The sequence below is a fragment of the Abramis brama genome (genome assembly GCF_963993115.1).
Source record: "Abramis brama genome assembly, chromosome: 19".
In the NCBI taxonomy this organism is placed as follows: Eukaryota; Metazoa; Chordata; class Actinopteri; order Cypriniformes; family Leuciscidae; genus Abramis; species Abramis brama.
Window position 1 is genome coordinate 6105551 of NC_139981.1, and position 19972 is coordinate 6125522.

General features: G+C 35.6%; 1 protein-coding gene across 1 annotated transcript; it reads left to right on the forward strand.

Annotated features, from left to right (window-relative positions):
* The first annotated feature begins 201 nt into the window (after nt 1-201).
* Nucleotides 202-17917, forward strand: kmo (kynurenine 3-monooxygenase). The gene is made up of 15 exons (XM_084093772.1): nt 202-438; nt 1796-1865; nt 2098-2195; nt 3783-3872; nt 5472-5520; nt 6326-6413; nt 6805-6970; nt 7065-7136; nt 8224-8345; nt 10272-10419; nt 12689-12746; nt 13817-13899; nt 14327-14428; nt 14516-14575; nt 16555-17917. Exons 1-15 carry the CDS (start codon nt 361-363, stop codon nt 16693-16695), a joined length of 1425 nt encoding a protein of 474 aa, XP_083949898.1. The 5' UTR covers nt 202-360; the 3' UTR covers nt 16696-17917.
* The last annotated feature ends 2055 nt before the right edge of the window (nt 17918-19972 follow it).

Genomic DNA, 19972 nt, shown 5'->3' on the forward strand with positions numbered 1-19972 from the left:
AGTATTCCAATTTTGACAGATCACGACGTTTACAGAGTAAATCTCAGATATCCATGACCGACGAAAAGACTGACCCATGTGAACGCTCACATAATCACGTTATGGATGCGTCAATGTTGTCCTGACGTCGAGCCAAGTACACTAATCCGTGTAAGTTTTATTTACTTCCGCTAGGTGGTGATATATTAAAGAATATGAACTATGTACATCCTGGATTATGAGCTGAGTTTTTTGACTTTGTGTCGCTCCTCCTTCATAACCACAAAAACCTGCTCTAAAACTCATAGAAACTCATTCACCCTCACAGTCTGATTCCAGCAGACCCCATTTAAATCATCTAATACCTCAGAATTGTTAAACATGGAGACTGTTTCATCACACACACATGAATCCAGCTGCAGTAAGAGGAAAGTGATCGCGGTAGTGGGAGGCGGTTTGGTGAGAATCATTGCATCTTTATGACTTGATTACATATCTTATAATGCTGTCAATCACCATTTACTGTCTATCAAATCAATCACTGGATGTTTGAGTATTTGAAAAATCACTCAGAAAATGACAGACCAATGAAAGGGAAATTTAATTAGTAGTTTGAGTCTGACTCAGGTGGTCTGTTAGATGTTTTACTCATTAGAAAATGTGCACTATAAAAAACAATTGGACAATTATTTTAGAATGTGACCTTTGTTAATCACAGTAATTCAGAGATAGTAATTCTGTTATAACATACTGCACATGAGGAGCATGTTAATGATTGACAAAGTGGTTATGAAACTCTGTAAATGTTCCATTATGTTACAGAAGGTGTTGACATTAGCATTCAAACATGAAACACATTCAAATAAGACTTTAGGGCAATTTAGTCAATGCGCTTAAATGGTCATATGTATGCTGGTGTAGGTTGACAAAAATTAATTGAAAATACACTTCCTGTTAAATAAGTGGATCAAGATACAACAACAATGACTCATCCTGCACCACAGAGGTTTTGTCCAATCAAATGCTCTTTATAATGAGAATGTCCCTCCCCCCGATTCCACTTGCTTTTGACTAACAACAGAACAGTTCATGTCTTTGATCAAAGACCAGAATTTAATATTCATGTATGATTCCAGTGAGTTATGTGTGTGCTTTTGTTATTTTCTCTTTAGTCTTTATGAGTTTGTAACCATATAAACCAACTTTAGGCTAAACATTCTTCTGATATTATGCTTAAGGAAGTGACATCAATAAGATTGATGATAAAAATATGATATTGTTATATAAAATTGCACTTGGCACAAAGCACAAGAATGGTGTCTGTAAATAATATGGTGCAATGATATTTGTTGGTTAGAACTGTGCTGGTACTTTGGGCCTGATAAAGTTCAGCAGTATCCTTTTCAAATAAAATGATTAAAATAAAATCAGCCAGAATCTTCAGTTCTACGTTATCTCTTTAATTCCTCCTTCTTTACTATGCTTAAAAGTTTATAGTTAAGTATAAGTTCATAGGAAATAAAATAGGTCATTGCAAGCTTTCTAGAAGCCCTAAAATCCAATGTAATTTTCAACACTCTTACAAAAATGTACTGTGACTGAATCATGGTACAGGTGGTATAATCTGTAATGGTAAATTATTAACATTTTCAAATACCATGATATGTACTATTTACATTGCACATGGTGGTATTATCACAGCACATATCCAAAAAACAGGCAGTCATTTATTTAATACGTTTGTGTTTTTTGTTAGTACATGCACAGATATTATTACTGTCATAATCTACTTCTTCTTCTAACCCTGTCAATGTAGGTTGGATCTTTGAACGCCTGCTTCTTTGCCAAACGAGGATTTGACGTTGCAGTATTTGAATCTCGGGAAGGTGAAGACATAATCTATCTCTCAAACCAGCATTAATTGAGACTTTATTTGAAGGACGTGATTCTGCATCTCAATTAAATCACTTCACTTTTTATTATTCACACAGCATACTGCAACACCTTTAAGCACACTTATAATCTTGTGGAAGGATTTAAGATAGAAATAAGGGATTCAAATTTCTTTCTAACTTGTGTTTTAACTAACCTGTTCATTCAAACTTTTTGTCCTGTTAGATATTCGGCAGGCAAAAGTCGTGAGGGGTCGAAGCATCAACTTGGCCCTGTCCCATAGGGGGCGCCAGGCCCTGAAATATGTGGGAATGGAGGATAAGGTGGGTTTAGTCATTTACTTGTTTATTGTGGGAGTTTCGTGCAGTTTACATACATTTGTGTCCTCTTTATAAGAGAGCTGTTTATAGTTGCTCAAACTGGAAAGAAATCATGAAAACATATTTTCACTCTATTAAATAATGCATAGCACAGTGAATAAGTAGCATAGTAAGTAGTCATTAGCATATGCCTTTATTTACAGTGACTTACAGTACAGGACATTTATTAAAATACACAATACCCCTGAAGCTGGGTTCATTATGTTACCTATTTCTATCACAATGTATGTTTTTTAGAGGCATGCAAATTAATTGCTTAATTGCAAAGCACTTGCCTAACTAGTATTTTCTATAACAACTCATACATTTTGTGTGGTGGAACTTTTCCCTCAGAGGGAAGTAAAGAAAATACCATGAGGAAGTGTGAACATGTGAAACTAGGTCAAATGGTACTTACACTAAGTACTTACACAGTCATTACAGTAAGTATTGAATTTTGGTGCAGAATTGTAATGTATTTTGTCGGCACATATAGTGAGCATAGTCTCTGTGATTTGGTTATTTTACACTTGTATGACTTTTCAGCCTGACCGAGCCAGGAATGCCAGATCGGGAACCCTGAGTTAACACGACTTTTCATATCTGACAGAGTGTGACAGTCAGTCTGAAGCGTTAGATGTATACGCTGGATGGATGCAGCTGCTGCGAGCCCTTGTATTTGAAATGCATAACGTGATTTACCTAAGCAGGACATCTGCCTGGATCAACATCCTTTGTTGGTCCTGGAACAACATTCCCATCAACCCAGATCATTCCCAAAATAGATTTAGGGTTACGCTTAGGGCTACGCTTGCTGAATAAAAGTATTATTTTCTTCATATGTATATATGTACATGTACAATCATGCACATATATATATATGAAAAAAATTATACTTTTATTCAGCAAGGATGTATTAAAGTATTTTCAACATTGATATTAATAAGAAATTGTCTACGATTCGGTTATGTTACATGTTCCTGTTTCATGTCTGTCATGTGATCCCCTGTTCAAGTCATATGATCCTGCCATGTGTTCCCTTGTCTCATGTCTCATGGTGTCATTGGTTCATTGTTTCATTGTTCACAGGTGTCCCTTGTCTTGTCATTAGTCTTGTGTGTATTTAAGCCCTCATGTTTGCCATGTGTCTTGGTCAAGTTTTGTTTCACTGTAACCATGGTTGGTAAGCGCCATGTCCATGTCCATGTCCAACACAAGACTAATGACAAGACAAGGGACACCTGTGAACAATTAAAACTTTGAACCAATGACAACATGACACATCAGACAAGGGAACACATGGCAGGATCACATGACTTGAACAGGGGATCACATGACAGACATGAAACATAACTGAATTGTGACAGAAATGTTTGAGCAGCAAATTTTCATATTAGAATGATTTCTGAAGGATCATGTGACACTGAAGACTGGAGTAATGATGCTGAAAATTAAATAAATATATATTGTTCCTGATACAATTTCCTTGCTGATATAATGTCTTTAACAGTAAGTTTAGACAGTCAAACCTGTTTTTTTCCTTTCTTTTAGATAGTCTCTAAAGGCATTCCCATGCATGCCCGTATGATCCATAATACGAATGGAAAACGTTCTCCCATACCCTACGGCAAGAAGGGACAGGTAACAAATAACTATTTACATGTCACATCACATATTCACACAAATGCAGTAGCTTCAAAATGTTCCCCTCTGGATGCTTACCTCAGTCAATTCAAGTCAAATTTATTTGTATAGCACCACACAATACACATCATGATGGTAATGTTTAGAATAACTTCATGCCTTATAGTTGCATTTAGCAGATTAGAGCTGCCTGGACGATAATATAGGTTAGTTTACATTTTGCAACAATATACAAGCAATCTAGCAGATGAGATATGCTATAGCAGTTCAGAATTGCTTAGTCACATGACAGGTTGTTGTGAAGGTATTGTGCAGCTATAGGGTTATTCACCCACTAGTTGAGAACATTTACATCAGACATACATCCATGAATGAAGTCCGCTGATACATAACTTGAGCACCGTGACCAGTGACCCCAGCAGAGTCAATACAACCTTCTCCTTTAAAACCAGTTTGTTAATCATTACAATCATAATGTACACATAAAAGTGTCAATTAGGACTTTGGCATTGCCTTTTTTCCTTCTGTTTATGAGAAATCAGCACTTATGTTTCGTTTCCTGTCATATTGTATCTACACCTTTCCATGCAAAAAGGAATTATTACTTAAAAAGATAAATATATTTATCTCAAATACACGTAAATGTAAATAAATATTGAAAAGAGAGAAAAATGTGTTTTGTGGTTTGTATCAAATGTGACAGTAGTTTGACAGAAATGCATCCGAATGTAAAGCAACATGTATAGATTGCTTTACATTCCCTTATCATTGAAAATTAATAAATGAAAAAAACCTAATAACTAATAAGAAACTAATTAAAAAATTAGAAGTATATACAATTTGGAAGTGTACAATTTGGATAATTTTGCAAATTAATACATTTGCATTTTTGGGCCTGTGTAGGTCATCATATTATCATTGAAATTTATGGGGAAAAACAAATAAAAAAGTAAGCTGTGTATCATTTGAATAATTTAGCATATTAATAAATTAGCGTTTTTGATCCTGTGTAGCTCATCATACTATTCACTGTTGTACAATATAATATTTTATGTGAAATATTAAATATTAGACCTGAAGCAAAACTATCTGAGAACCACTATTCTGAATATCCTTGTTGAAAATCCTGTTTCTCTGAGAAATATATATCACAGCCTGGAAATTGGTTTGTGGAGACACTGTTTCTTGTTGGCGGATGAGGCAAAAAGCCCTCAGATATGCTTTAAAAACCGTGGACATGGGAAAGTTTCTCTGACCTAGTGTTCATTTTGTGAATCATGGGGTTTGCAGAGATTATGATTACTAGAAACCAGCAGATGGACAGAAACAGAACTGCATTTAAATCATTATCATATCACACACACACACACACAATGGATTGATGGCAGTGATGTGTTTCATGATGCTAAGCTGTAGATAGTGTGTATATGGAGATCAGGTGACTGAACTCCACATCTGTCATAAATCCATCATTTTAGATTAAAAATATGTAATCCAGAACATGCATAATAGGGATTAAACATGTCATTATTCCACTGGCTGACTCTAAGCACCCTAAACATGCTGTTCAGTGTAATGATGCTGTTTCTTTTGTAGTACATCCTCTCAGTGGACAGAGCCAACCTCAACAAGGAGCTGCTAGCAGGTATAGCAGTTCATTCAACCCACTGAATGTGCCACTTTATATCAAATCATATTTCAATATAATAAAGGTATACATATTTTGGGTTCTTTTGAAGAAACCCTGTGTCCCTATTTGCATATCTATCCTGAGTGGTATGCAAGTGTTTTTCTCTCTTTTCAACTTCTTTCTTCATTTGCCCACTTTTAACCGGTAAATTCCTGATGGATAAAATCAAGTCATTCCCTATTATTATTGTTTATTTTCTCTTGTTGAATATCCAGATTCAATTTTTAATAAACTAGCATTCAAAAGTTTGGGGTCGGTAAGATTTTTAAATGTTTAAATGTGAGAAGTCTCTTCTGCTCACCAATGCGGCATTTATTTAAGCAAAAAATACAGTGAAAACAGTAACATTATGGAAATATTATTGCAATTGTTTTCCATTTTAGTATATTTTAAAATGTATTCCTGTGATGTTATTACTCCAGTCTCCAGTCAAACAATGTAAAAGTGTTTGTTGTCACCTTTGCTCAGTTTAATGCATCCTTGCAGAATAAACATATTAATTTCTTTAAAAAAAAATCTTACCTTAACTTCCAAACTTTCAATGGTAGCACATTAGACTATGGTTGCAAATTTGTGAATGCTATTTCATGATGACTAAAGGGTAGTAAATCTAAGTTGTAAGACCTGTAAGTTAACGAAATACATTTCAAGTACATACTTTTTCTTGCTTTAGTACAAGGATATGAACTGGGATGCAGTCAAATGTATGAATGCTTTTATTTACTGAATAAACATGCCGAATTGAAATGTTTTCTTGCAGCGGCAGACACGTTTCCAAACACTACACTGAACTTTAATCACAAGCTGCACGACTGGAGTCCAAAAACAGGAGCAATGACCTTTATCGGGTAAACAGTGTTTCTTTCTCTCTAAATGTCTTTCTGTCTCTATTTTGGACATGGTAATGAAATGTTTTTGAGTAAATAATACTATGGTATCCTTTGAAATACCATGTGAAGGAATAGTAACCAAAAATGAATATTCTGACATTATTTACTGACCTTCATGTCATTACAAACATTTAAAATACAAACATGCAGGTTTGGAATGATGTGGGTATATAAATAATGACAGAATTTTAATTTCTAGGTGAACTATACCTTTAAGAATGTAACTTCAATCACTGGGGTCAGGTTTGGCTGCCTGACAGGGTCATGTGATCACAAGAGTTTGCAAATTCACTTCAGTCTGTAGATTATATTTCAGTAGAGATGCAAATGAGATCTGGTGTCTCAACAGACCTGATGGCCAAAGGAAGGAGTTGCAGGCTGATCTGATCGTAGGCTGTGATGGAGCTTTCTCTGCTGTCAGGAAGCAGTTCTTACGGCAAAGTCGTTTCAATTACAGCCAGACGTACATTCCCCACGGGTACATGGAGCTCACCATGCCTCCTAAAGATGGAGATGTAAGCGTCACAGCATGTTACCCAGCAGTCTTCATACATATCTGCCCTCATTTTGTCTGTTCACATCTCTATTTCTCTCTCCCCGTCCTCTAAGTTCGCGATGGAGCCCAATTATTTGCACATTTGGCCCAGGAACACTTTTATGATGATTGCCCTGCCTAACTTGGTGAGGTCATTTAATAATTTCCTGTGGTTTTTACCCTGTTATATTGCTGTTTTTTTACTTGCATGCAGAGGTTTTTTTATTATTATTATTTTAAAGTTTATCCAGTGTGTTAAAGTTAAGCATTCAGTCGCTTAATATTATTATATTAAAGTTTTTTATATTTATTATAATAATCAGATATTAAAGAATATTTTATTATTTTATCAACTTGTGATTATCTATTCATTATCAGTATTATTATTATTATTAAATATTAAAGAATATTTTATTATTTATTCAAATGTTTGTGATTTTTATTTTTAAATATTAAAGAATATATTGTTATTTTATTATTTCATGTTTTTGTGATTATCTATTCATGTTTTGTGATTATTATTATTATTTTATAGAATCTTTTATTAATTATTTTTATGATAATGATAACAATAATAATTGTTGTTGTTTTTAAATATTAAAGATAAAAGTTTTCTGTTATTTTCTATTCATTTTCTTAGATTATTATTATTATTAAATTATTATTATTATTTTAATTGATAGAATATTTTATTATTTTAATATTTAGTTTTTTATATATTTTTTTAATTATCTATTAATTTTTTGTGATTATTATTATTTTATAGAATATTTTATTATTATTTTTGAACAATAATAATTTATATTATTGTTTTTAAATATGAATGAATATTTTATAATTGTAGTATTTATTTGTTTTCTGTGATTATTCATTATTATTATTATTATTTATTAAAGTAATTTTTGTGAGTATGATAATAATAATTGTTTTTAAATATTAAAGAATATTTTATTATTTATTAAAGTTTTCTGTGACTTTTTCAGTTGTTCTAGATTATTATTATTATTATTACAGTATTATTTCTGATGTGGTCTTTCATAGTATATTTCATGTCTGTATTTTTTCATAGTATATTCAGGGTCTTTAGATTTACTGTTTGATGACAACTGTTTATGAATAATTCAAATAATTCGGCCTCCAAATGCATTTTGAAGGTACTTTATAATCTTTTGCTTTGGTTATGTTGTAGTTTCCTTGTGGAAAATCATGTTCCTTTTGATTTTGTTTCTGAAGGACAGGACGTTCACATGCACCCTCTTCATGCCCTTTGAAGATTTCGAGAAGATCCGCAGCGGTGACGAGGTCATTCATTTCTTCCAGCAATACTTCCCTGACTCTATACCTCTAATAGGAGTGTGAGTACAGCTCTTTCTCTCTCTCTTTCAGTCTGCTTCATGCTACTCTCAGGTCTAGAGGACATCTTGGTTAGGTGTGAAATTGTACTCTAATAGACACAGGTCAGCGGGTGTTTTCTTTATTAATATGAATGCTGCGATGATGGGGAGATACAGTACTGAGATGACAGGGGTGAGGACAGTGAGTGATTCCAAGCCTTGCAGAAATGTAAATGAGTTTCAAACATCGACTGTAGTGTCAACTGAAGATGTTCTCATTTTGCTCAAGATTTACATTTGCTTGTAAAAAGAATTCAGCACTCTGTTACACATACTTTGAGCATTGAAAGTTCCAACAAAAAGACTTGGGTTTACAATACAAACGTTTGAGGTTGGTAAGATTTAAAAAAAGAAATCTCTTATGCTCAACAAGGCTGCATTTATTTGATTAAAAAAACAGTAAAAAACTAGACTAGCCTGGAAATCCAGGCCTAAATCTAAAAGATTAAGGGTCTGGCATCGACTAATGAAAATCGGCCAGCTCGAGGGGGCGGCACCAAGCATGCATTTGAAAATCTCACTGCACGCAATTGGATAACACTACGACCAATCACAACAAGCCCCATACGCTTAGCTACCAGCGGAGCTAACTGGTAGATTAGACTCTTGCCGTATCCAGTCGGCAAAACAGCAAAAACGCACTTCTTGCAAAGTAACGATTTGAGCGCCGTCTTCGAGCGCCAAGTCTAACTCGTTCATTGTAGCGGCCAAAGCCGTTTCAAACAACTGGTGTTCATCCATAGCCATCTTGCAATGTTTACTAATGACTTCGACGCCTATATCAGATAACCCGATGTGATTGGTGCAGCTCGGATACAGGGGCATATTTAATGAGCATCATTACTCGACACCAACAACAACTTGTGCTCTCGTGAGAACTCTGGATTTCCAGGGTAGTAAAAAACTGTAATATTGTGAAACATTATAACAATTTAAAACAACTGTTTTCTCCTTCTTTTTTTTTTCTGTGATGCAAAGCTGAATTTCATCATTACTCCAGTCTTCAGTGTCACATGATCCCTCAGAAATCATTCTAATATGCTGATTTGCTGCTCAAAAAACATTTCTTACTATTATCAATGTTGAAAACAGTTGTGCTGCTTTATTTCTTTGTAGAAACAGCAATACATTTTAAAAGGATTCTTTGAAAGAAGAATAGAAAGTTCAAAAGAACAGAATTGATTTGAAACACTATAAATGTCTTTACTGTCACTTTTGATTCATTTAATGCATCCTTGCTTTTAATTTCTTTCTTTTTTTAAAAAGCATCTTGCTGACCCCAGATTTTTGAATGCTAGTGCATGATAATTTGATATTTTGCATAATATAATTATATTTTTGGGTTTATGAGTCGATGTCAGTGATGTTCATGTTTTGGTTTTCGATGTATTAAATTATAAACAAAGTACAGTGCACCCAAAAATGAAAATTCTGTTATGTCAATATGTCAATCAATCTGTCAGATTTGTGGTGGAATGAAAGTCACAGTCACTATTTTCTTATTGTATCTAAATAAAGTGACCCACTTTTGTGATCCACTGAGTAAAGAAAGTCATACGGGTTTGAAACAACAATGAGGGTGATATTTAATTATCTTCTGCATCTTAATTTGACACTGACCTTTATATAAAATATTCCATTTCAGTCTTTCATAATATATGCAGAATAATAACAAGTAAATGTGCAAAGAAATACAGGGTGGAATGCTTAAAAAAAAATTATTAAAAGGAGGCTTTGGATGAGATTGGCCTACGTTAAATTTCATAATTAACATAATTAAGTAGTGAGTCATTGTGTCAGAAAGAAAAGAGCCAGTGTTGTATATGCATGTACGTTATCTGCTCGTGCGTGTATTCTGTCAGACGGAGTGTGTTTGTGTTTTCTCAGTGAGGCTCTGAAACAGGATTTCTTCCGGCTGCCGGCTCAGGCCATGGTCTCCGTGAAGTGCTCCCCGTATCATCTGTTTGATAAGTGTGTTCTCATGGGAGATGCGGCCCACGCTGTGGTCCCGTTCTATGGTCAAGGTATGAATGCGGTAAGTGGATATTCATTCTGATCAAGTTTTTTTCAGTTAGACTCCAGCTGTAATTGCTCCCAATGAGGTTAACATAACCTCAACATCAAGTTGCAATTTGCAGCTGAAATGCAATTAACAGTATACAGAAATATTCCAGTAGCTCTCGAACATGTAATCATCTTTTTACAGGCTTGACCAGAAAATGGACCAGTGTTATCATTGAGATACTATTATAGTTTACATTTATAGTTTGAATTAGTTGTTAAAGCTTTAGCATTTTTTATTAGTTTTGTTTTTAATGTGTCTATATAGTTTTTATTCATTATTATTTCAGTTTGAGTTATTTTAGCACATCAAGTTAAACTAAATGAGTTCATGTTTTTATTTTATTTAATATATTTTATGAAGTAACTTCTTTTTTTTTAATGGATTTAGTTTGAGAAAAGTATAATAACCCTGATATGGACCTTATTTTAAAGGGGTCATGACATGAGAAATCACATTTGCCCTGATCTTTTGACATTCAAGAGGTCTTTGTACCATTAAAACATCTTGCAAGTTTCAGAGCTCCTCCTCATTATAAACAAAGCATTTATTTAAACAAGCTCCAAAAATGTCTTGTTTTGATATTGTGGGATCTGTAACGTCACACAGGCAAATATATTTGTATATGACTGCCTCCAGAGCAAGACATTGACAAATACTTACACATCATCACACCATAGGCCCCGCCCACTGGCGTTCAGTCGTTTAATGGCTGAAGGTACGTTCACACTACACGCGACCAAGCGAAGCGATACCATTCATTTTCAATGGGGTGCGGGCGACTTCCGGCGACACGCGCGGTCGCGACCGTTGGCGACTGGATGGGGCGTGTCTGGCGACGCGACAAAGTTGAGAAATGTTTAACTTTATGCAAATGAAGAGCGACTTTCGCGAGCGACAACCAATAGGAGTGAAGTCAGTGGAGCACACGTGATCCGTCACTCTTCAGTGCAGCGTCTGACCGAGGCAAGATGAATGAGAAGTTTATTTTAGCAGTCAGAAACTGTCCAATAATTTATGATATGTCTGTGTACATACAGTGGTACTCGCCGTGCTGATTCCGAGCCCGAATGGTTTCGTGAACTCAGAAAGACCAGTATTTGCCCATTTTCTGCAGTTAAATAGCCGCGATGGCACAGGGCACTCGCTGTTTCTCATTCATCTTTAATATTATGCATTTTATGTACTGATTCCATTTATATTGACTTTTCCTTCCAAAATGTTAGCTTGTAGCGGCAAGAAAACAGATTTGTTGTCTACAACACGTAACATCCGTGAATGTCACTCACAAACATTACTAGGCAACCAGAAGTGAGAACGCCCACTAACGACCTCACCGCCAGCCACTGGCGACATGCAGCGATAAAGTCGCTTGTAGTGTGAACGGGGCTTGAGACTTTTGAGAGCAACAAGTCAAAAGCAAATAGAAGCCATTATAATCACTGATGCTGTCTACACTGGATACAGTATACAGACGTGCGTTCAGTTTCTGACATACTCCATGTTCTTGAGTCTGCCAACAACAGGACAAATGGAAGAGTGAAAGAAAGTTCCAGGTTAAACTGCTCATTTGCGTCTCTGTACTGACTTCAAAAACAAGGATGGTTTATTTTAATGACGTCCCAGATCGCATTGGAGGATTACATGTTTGTTCGGAGCATTTTGTTTTGTAAATGAGGCACAGTGTAAAGAAACTTTTGTTGAAAGATGAAGCAGCCGACTTTATATTAAATCTCACAGCAGCTGCATCACAAACCGCAGTAAATGATTTCATAATGCTTTGTCTGTAAATTACACTTTTATATGGATGTTTTTAAAACGCTTACTCACGTGCAATAGCGAGGGGACGTTGATACTGTTTCCTATGCAGTGATGTTAGCCAATCATAAGTGGCCGTTTACTGACAAGCCTTAAAGGAGCCGCCCCTTAAAAACGGATCATTTCAGACAGGTCAGAATGAAGCTGAAGCAGAATGAAAATGATCGTTTTTCCACACACACACACACACACACACACACACACACACACACATATATATATATATATATATTTTATTTATTTATTTTATCTTTCTGTAAAATGTCATATCCATCCATGTCATGACCCCTTTAATATTGTGGTCAGTGAAATTTTCAGTGAAAAAGTGGAGGAATATGAATAACCAATAAATGTGAGTTGTCTTAGATAGAGTGTTTTAAGTGAAAGCCCAGAAAGCTCATTTATTTTTTATTTTGATTCACAGGGCTTTGAGGATTGTCTAGTTATCGACGAAATTATGGACCAGTTGGATGAAAACATTGGTAAGACAGAACCGGCTTCACAAGAAAAATCAAGTTCAAAACATTTCTAAAATGAAAGGAATTCATTAAGTAAATTAAAGTAATATAAATGAATTACATTTCTCAAAAGTTTGAATCATTTCATCCCAGAGTAAAATCACAGGATGATTGCTAGTTAGCAATATGGGTTATAATTACTATATAAAAGCCAAGAGGGAACTAAGAGATGCCTAGCCTGGGAAAACCCAGACAACTTCCGGCAAATTCAGATTTGCTCCAGAAGTAGTCTGGCAAAGAGCTCATTCAAGCCCATTTCCATGCCGTCGAAATCGCGGCACCAATCAGAAACGTTGAGGCGGGCTTTACACAATGACGATCGCTCAGATTGGTTTTAGGTCTATCCAATTGCGCCCAGAGGCATTTGAGCGATGTCCGTTCAACTTTTAAATGCATTATTATATTCAAATTGCAAACACATGAGGACAGTCTCCATAAAAGACCCACTGGCAGATGAACGTACTACTACATTTCTCTCCGAAACGGTAGGGAATTAAATTAGATTTAATAGAGGATTTTAACTGTGACACGATGATTGACAGGGCAGTTTAAGTGACAGGATGCACGCGACAGATCCGTCCGATAAAGATGACGAAGTAGTATGTCCTAAAGCTTGCCTACTTTTTTGCTACACATTCAAAAGTAAATATCTTTTCTTCACAAAAAGAGTACATACTTTTATGGCGTAGTGTAACTTAGGCAAATTGGGACGCAGCATATGGCTTTACACGATGACGATCGCTCTGATTGGTTTTAGGTCTATCCAACTGCGCCCAGAGGCATTTGAGCGACGTCCGTTGGTGACGCCCCTTTGGAAATGATTTGTCTATGGAGCTTTGCCAGACCATAACTCAGTTACTACTGAGAATGGTCTGGTTTTAACCAGGCTAAGAGATGCCAAATATTTGGTCTTAATTGCAGGGACATAAAAAAAAAAGTGCTCACAGTGTGTGTAAAACATACACATAAATAACCGGGGAGAGCCGCTATTGAAGATACAATATAGAAGTACATGAATGGTTTTCTATCTGCAGCTGCTGTTCTTCAAGAATACACCAGAGTTCGAGTACCTGACGATCACGCCATAGCTGACCTGGCCATGTACAACTATGTAGAGGTACGCCATCAACTCATATCAGCTGCAGTACTGTATCTGAACACTAGGTGACTTCCCACATCACCTGCAACTCAAGTGTAGTTAATCTGATTTACTTACTGGAACTTGCTTGCAATAACAGACTTTATTTATTTATTTTATCAGAGCTGCTAGACAAGGCTGCCCTTGTTTTTCTGGTCATTAAGTTGAATGCACACATACAGTACAAACACAAACTGACACTTTTTCACACAGTAGCAGTAATCACTCTGCCACCAGCTGATCAGATGTGACACGCAGACCACAGTGAGACAGGTCAACCTCATTACTGATGGCAGTGTGAAAAATACACAGACACACATTTGTTTTCAAGAGGTTTAGACCAGGCCACGAGCTAGAACATTAAATGCTGCTATCAGCTTCACTCATTATGTGATTTGTGTCGTAGATGAGGGCGCATGTCAATTCCAAATATTTCCTGTTCCGAAAATACCTGGACAATATCCTTCACGTCATCATGCCAAAAACAATCATCCCCCTTTACACAATGGTAAGAGCTTTTTAGTGTTGTGTATTATCATGTTTATTGTTGATATTTTTGTTCACTAATTCATATGTCTGATTGCTTGGCTTTCAGGTCACATTCACCAGAACACGGTACCATGAAGCGGTGAATCGCTGGCATTGGCAAGATAAGGTGAAGAAAAAACAAACCTGTGTGTTTGAAAGTGCCAGAGAACAAATGACTCATGTCAGTGTGAAATCAGGAACCGTGTGAGGCTGAAAACAGAGTTTTAAAACAGCATTTCCACTCTGAGCTATTAACAAATCATTTCACGTGAGGATCCATCAGAGTTATGGTCGTAATAGCACATTATAGTCTGATGGTAGAAAAAGTTTCATTGTGTTCTTTGAGGGTTTTTTATTATTATTTGAAACTCCAAAATTTCCTGCTGTAGTTCAGGAACTAATCAAAGTATGTTGAACTGTGAAATTAACTGTTAAACTTTTTGATTTATTTTTCTAGAATATGTGCACAACAAATTCTGTATCCTACAATGCAATGCACTATGAAATTATATTTATTATATTTATTTATTTTTTCTAATAAGCCATGTACAGTACTGCACAGTAAGCAGAATTGCAGACAGTACCATTCAAAAGTGTAGGGTCTATAAGATGTTTTATGTTCCTTATGCTCACCAAGGCTGCATTTATTTGATTAAAATACAGTAAAAACATTAATAATGTGAAATATTATTACAATTTAAAATATCTGTTTTCTATTTTAAAATATACAGTGCAATGCATAAGTGAATACACCCATGCTAAAGTTGACTAAAAAGAGGAATAAAAAATCATATTTTGGAAATTGAACTTGATGCCTTAATTTAAAAAATTAGGAAAAATCCAACCTTTAAGGACACCAATTTTCTTTGTGAATGAATAATGTATCGTAAATAAATAAATGTTCTTCCTTAAAATACATGGTGCATAAGTGAGTACACCCCTATGTTAAATTCCCATAGAGGCAGGCAGATTTTTATTTTTAAGTATTTTTAAGTATTTTTTTTTAGGATACTATGCATCCTGATAAAGTTCCCTTGACCTTTGGAATTAAAATAGCCCCACATCATCACATTCACCATACCTAGAGATTGGCATGATTTTATTTCAGTTAGCCTAAAAGCTAGTTTGATTTGCATTGAGAGATGATCTTATGGAAAGTACCCCATGCCAGTCTCTAGGTATGGTGAAGGCTATGTGATGATGTGGGGCTATTTTAATTCCAAAGGCCAAGGGAACTTTATCAGGATGCATAGTATCCTAAATTTTTTTTTTTTTAAATACTTAAAAATAAAAATCTGCCTGCCTCTATGGGAATTTAACATAGGGGTGTACTCACTTATGCACCATGTATTTTAAGGAAGAACATTTATTTATTTACGATACATTATTCATTCACAAAGAAAATTGGTGTCCTTAAAGGTTGGATTTTTCCTAATTTTTTAAATTAAGGCATTAAGTTCAATTTCCAAAATATGATTTTTTATTCCTCTTTTTAGTCAACTTTAGCATGGGTGTATTCACTTATGCATTGCACTGTATTTAAATGTAATTTATTCCTGTGATGCAAAGCTGAATTTTCAGCATCAGTACTCCAGTCTACAGTGTCACATGATTCAGCTGATTTTCTGCTCAAGAAACTTATTATCATCAACGTTACAGTCTCACTGCATCATATTTTTGTGGAAACCATAGTACATTTTCAGGATTCTTTGATAAATAAAAAGTTCAAAAGAACAGCATTTATTTGAAATAGACATCTTTTGTTACACCGTAAATGTTAGTTTATTTAATGCATCCTTGCTGAATAAACACATTTAATAAATCTTACTGACCCCAAACTTTTGAACTGTAGTGTAGACTGTAGACTATAATTATAAATGCAGAATGACTTTTTTTCCCCATTAGAACCAAAGACTGCATTGTTAATGAAGTGAAATGTAAACATAGTGCTTTTCATTTAAGTACAAACTGAATGGAAATCCCAGCAGATGTCTTTAGAAGCCTGCAGGAAAGTTGGATTTAAAAACGTTTGGGAAGTTTCTCACGGCACAGTACAATAATAACAGATTGTGATCCATCAGTAAATGTCTTGCTGGTCTTTTGCAGGTGATCACTCGAGGTCTGTGGCTGTGTGGACTTGTGTCCGCTGCAGGAGGGATGTATGTCTTGGTCAGAAACTCTCAGAAACTCCCCAGCATCTCTGCAGAGCACCTGTGGACCCGCATACTCGCTCTAAAGCGCTTCTAAAATGTCCATGCACATGAAAGCCTGTGTTGATGTTTACTCATCAAAGATCTTTCATAGTTCTGTACTGGACCAAAATTGAAATCTTCTTCAGTATAAGTGGCATGATGTTGATTAGCACAGGAAATAATTTTAGTGTAGTGCACTTAAAATGGGAGTACATTGGGGCAGCTTTTCCAGATGGTTTAAAAGCAGAAATGTGCAGCTGGTATGATTGTTAAAGCACTTATCTTCTCATCAACAGATTATTTTATGCAAAGCGACTTGTATTGCATTCAAGGTATACATTTTATCAGTTCATGCATTCCCTGGAAAGCTAAACTTTAGCATTGCTAGCACTATGCTGTACTTCTGGAGCTACAGGAACGCTGCCTTGACATGAGTTATTCTGTAAAACATTTATTATTTGAGCTCTTAAAGTTGTCTAAATGTACTTTTTTGAAGTGGGAATGTTTCTCAAAGTGTTCTGTTTACTTCCTGTGCAGAAACATTATGTCTCGGGTTCTTTAACTTGTATTGAATCCAGAACATTCCTTTAAATAAGCCACCATGCACTTGAAATTGTTGAGAGAGAAATAATGGACATATGATTCTGTGTGAATGTCTAATCTAGTTTGCTTTTACTTTATATATCATATAGATCACATCTGAGTGGGTGTTGTGATTTCTAAGCACATAAAGGTATAATTACTGTTTACAGATTCAAAATGAGGTAAAGGTGACTGAATAAAGTCTTTTGTTCACTAAATGATTGAATTCTTCTGCTTCATGGGTCTGTTTTCATTATCTCACTTTCATTCCAACTAAACATTGTCATTTATCCTTTATTTTTAGGGTGGGAGAAATGTTAAGTCCTCCTGTCCTCATGGTTGTCAACTTGTCATGTAAAATCTAATCCCTGTTTGCATTTGACCCACAAATCCTCCACAGGCCATAATCCATGAATGAGATAACAGATGCCTTCTCAAGCACTCAAGCAAGCATTCAGTCATTCAACTGTCATTTTCAAACATATTTATCAGTATGTTGTTTCTGTATTTGAAATCAGTTTCATGAAATTGTAAACACTTTTTAATGCAACGATTGGTATTCAGCTTGTTTTAGCCGTCATCCAGAAGTTTTATGTTAAGGTTCACATTGGGATTTAAATGTTACATTTTATTTTTATAGAACTGTAAAAATTATGGAAGCTTGTTTCCGCTACAGAATAAAAAATAATAAGACATCCTAGGTGTATATGACAGATTCTTTTAGCCAAACACAATCGGAGTTCGGCTATATTAAAAAATATCCTGGCTCTTTTATAGCTTTAAAATGAGAGTTTTGAAGCTCCAAAAAGTACATCCATCCATCACTAAAGTAATCCATACGATGTGTTTTTGTAAGAAAAATACCTATAATTATAATTTTATAAACTGTAATCACTAGCTTTTGGTAACGGCCATCCACACGTTCACGAGAGAGTTGAGTTCCGGCACCTGTGGGAGTAGCGTCAGCTTCGGTGAGAGTAGACGCCTCTCAAGGTTCAAACAAACAGGGCTGGGCAACAAACTCAAGCTCCTTTGACATTTTTTGTCTGTAAAGTATCCACGTTTTAGACTTCTAATTCTTGACCAGTGTTTTGTTTTGCTCTATCCTCTGCACTTTCGCATTCGTCCCCGGCCTTTATTAAAGCAACACTAAGGAACATTTTTTACCTTAAAATAATGTTTCCAAAATCGTATCAGTGGTTCATCAAGTCGTAACGGGGTGAAAGGCACTTTTGGATTCGCTTTGCAGCCCTATATCTGCTATAACCACACCATGCAAGTTTGCCAAACCGGGTCGTGTTTCTGTAGTTCGAATGAGACATAAGAAAACTACAAATTTGACTTGCTTTACGTCAAGCGTTACAATAGTCATTATTTAGTTTTCCTTCGTTTCTGATGTCGCAATACAATAAGGAGCAGTATAATCACGCACATCCCAGTCAGGTACGGGTGCTGGATCTCATATAGAATGCAAAGTTACAAAGTAAAGATCCGCACACCGGAGAGCTCCCATTCCTTTACGGCCCTTCCTCAGACACTGGTAAAGGCCCGAAACGTCACACTTGAAATATATTTTGTGAATGGGAGCTCTCCGGTGTGCGGATCTTTACTTTGTAACTGATGTCGCAATACATCATACTTTCATGAAATCATGCAACATACTCTACCTTGTCAGTGGACATTGTTCATTCCAAAGCCAGTGCTGGATAAACAGCGAGCGTGCGTGCGACAGGCGAAAATATTTATGACAGCGGTAATGGACAATTCCGCTTCCAACCTGTAGGGCGACCGAAGAGGAAAAGTTCCTTAGTGTTGCTTTAACCCTCTGGAGCCATATGGATTACTTTTGTGATGGATGGATGTGCTTTTTTTTAGCTTGAAAAAAAAATGGTACCATTCACTCCCACTATATAAAGCTTGGAAGGGCCAGGATATATATATTTTTTTTTATAATCCGATTGTGTTTGGCTGAAAGAATAAAGTCATATACACTTAGGATGGTTTGAGGGTGAGTAAATTATGGGATAATCTTTTTGAGTGAACTATCCCTTTAAGTATATTCATAATAGAAAAGGAAAACACACACTTCTTCTCAAGAAGCTACGCGATTTGATAATTAAGGGTTCAAAGCCCTAATCTAAAAATGAAGCAATAGAAATGATCATGCTTGCCTTGTTTTCATAAAGGACACAAAGTTCGTTTCCTCCAGGGGGCGCTGTGGATCTGACTGACTGTTTTACGCCCCTGTTGTTCCTGATGCGTCCAGCAACACGAATTGATGTTAAATAATCTGCTAAAGTTGTTGTTTAGCAATGATGCAACATTTATTATTTATAAACGATTAGCTAGATAAAGCTAGGGTAACGTTAGGTAGATATCAATTCATTTCTATTTATATCAATGAATGGATGGGTCTATGGTCTATAATTTATTTCGAGAGACAAAAAGTTCTTGACTGTCAGGTTTATGTTCTGTCTGGCTCAAACTTAGCTAACCACGTGTAGGTTTAGCTGCCCCTAGTCTCTAATCACTTTAAAAATTAATTTTCTTTTTAATTTTCTTTTGTTGCCTGTCTTTAGCTTGCGTGAGATGGCCTCTTCTGGTAAGACCCTGTTTATTCCTTGCAATAAAACATACTCAACATGGTTTCTGGGGTAACATTACAGTAGATATTGGAAATATGTGAACTTGTTTTTTTTTTGGTTTGTTTTACAGTTTATGGTGTGAACACACAAAAGACACATTTATAG

What these genes read in the sequence shown, in the direction of transcription:
- kmo (XM_084093772.1), top strand. Translation starts at nt 361, where the DNA reads ATGGAGACTGTTTCATCACACACACATGAATCCAGCTGCAGTAAGAGG. An exon ending in TCTATACCTCTAATAGGAGT is followed by an intron (nt 8,346 to 10,271) that starts GTGAGTACAGCT and finishes GTGTTTTCTCAG; the next exon opens with TGAGGCTCTGAAACAGGATT. An exon ending in GCTGGCATTGGCAAGATAAG is followed by an intron (nt 14,576 to 16,554) that starts GTGAAGAAAAAA and finishes GGTCTTTTGCAG; the next exon opens with GTGATCACTCGAGGTCTGTG.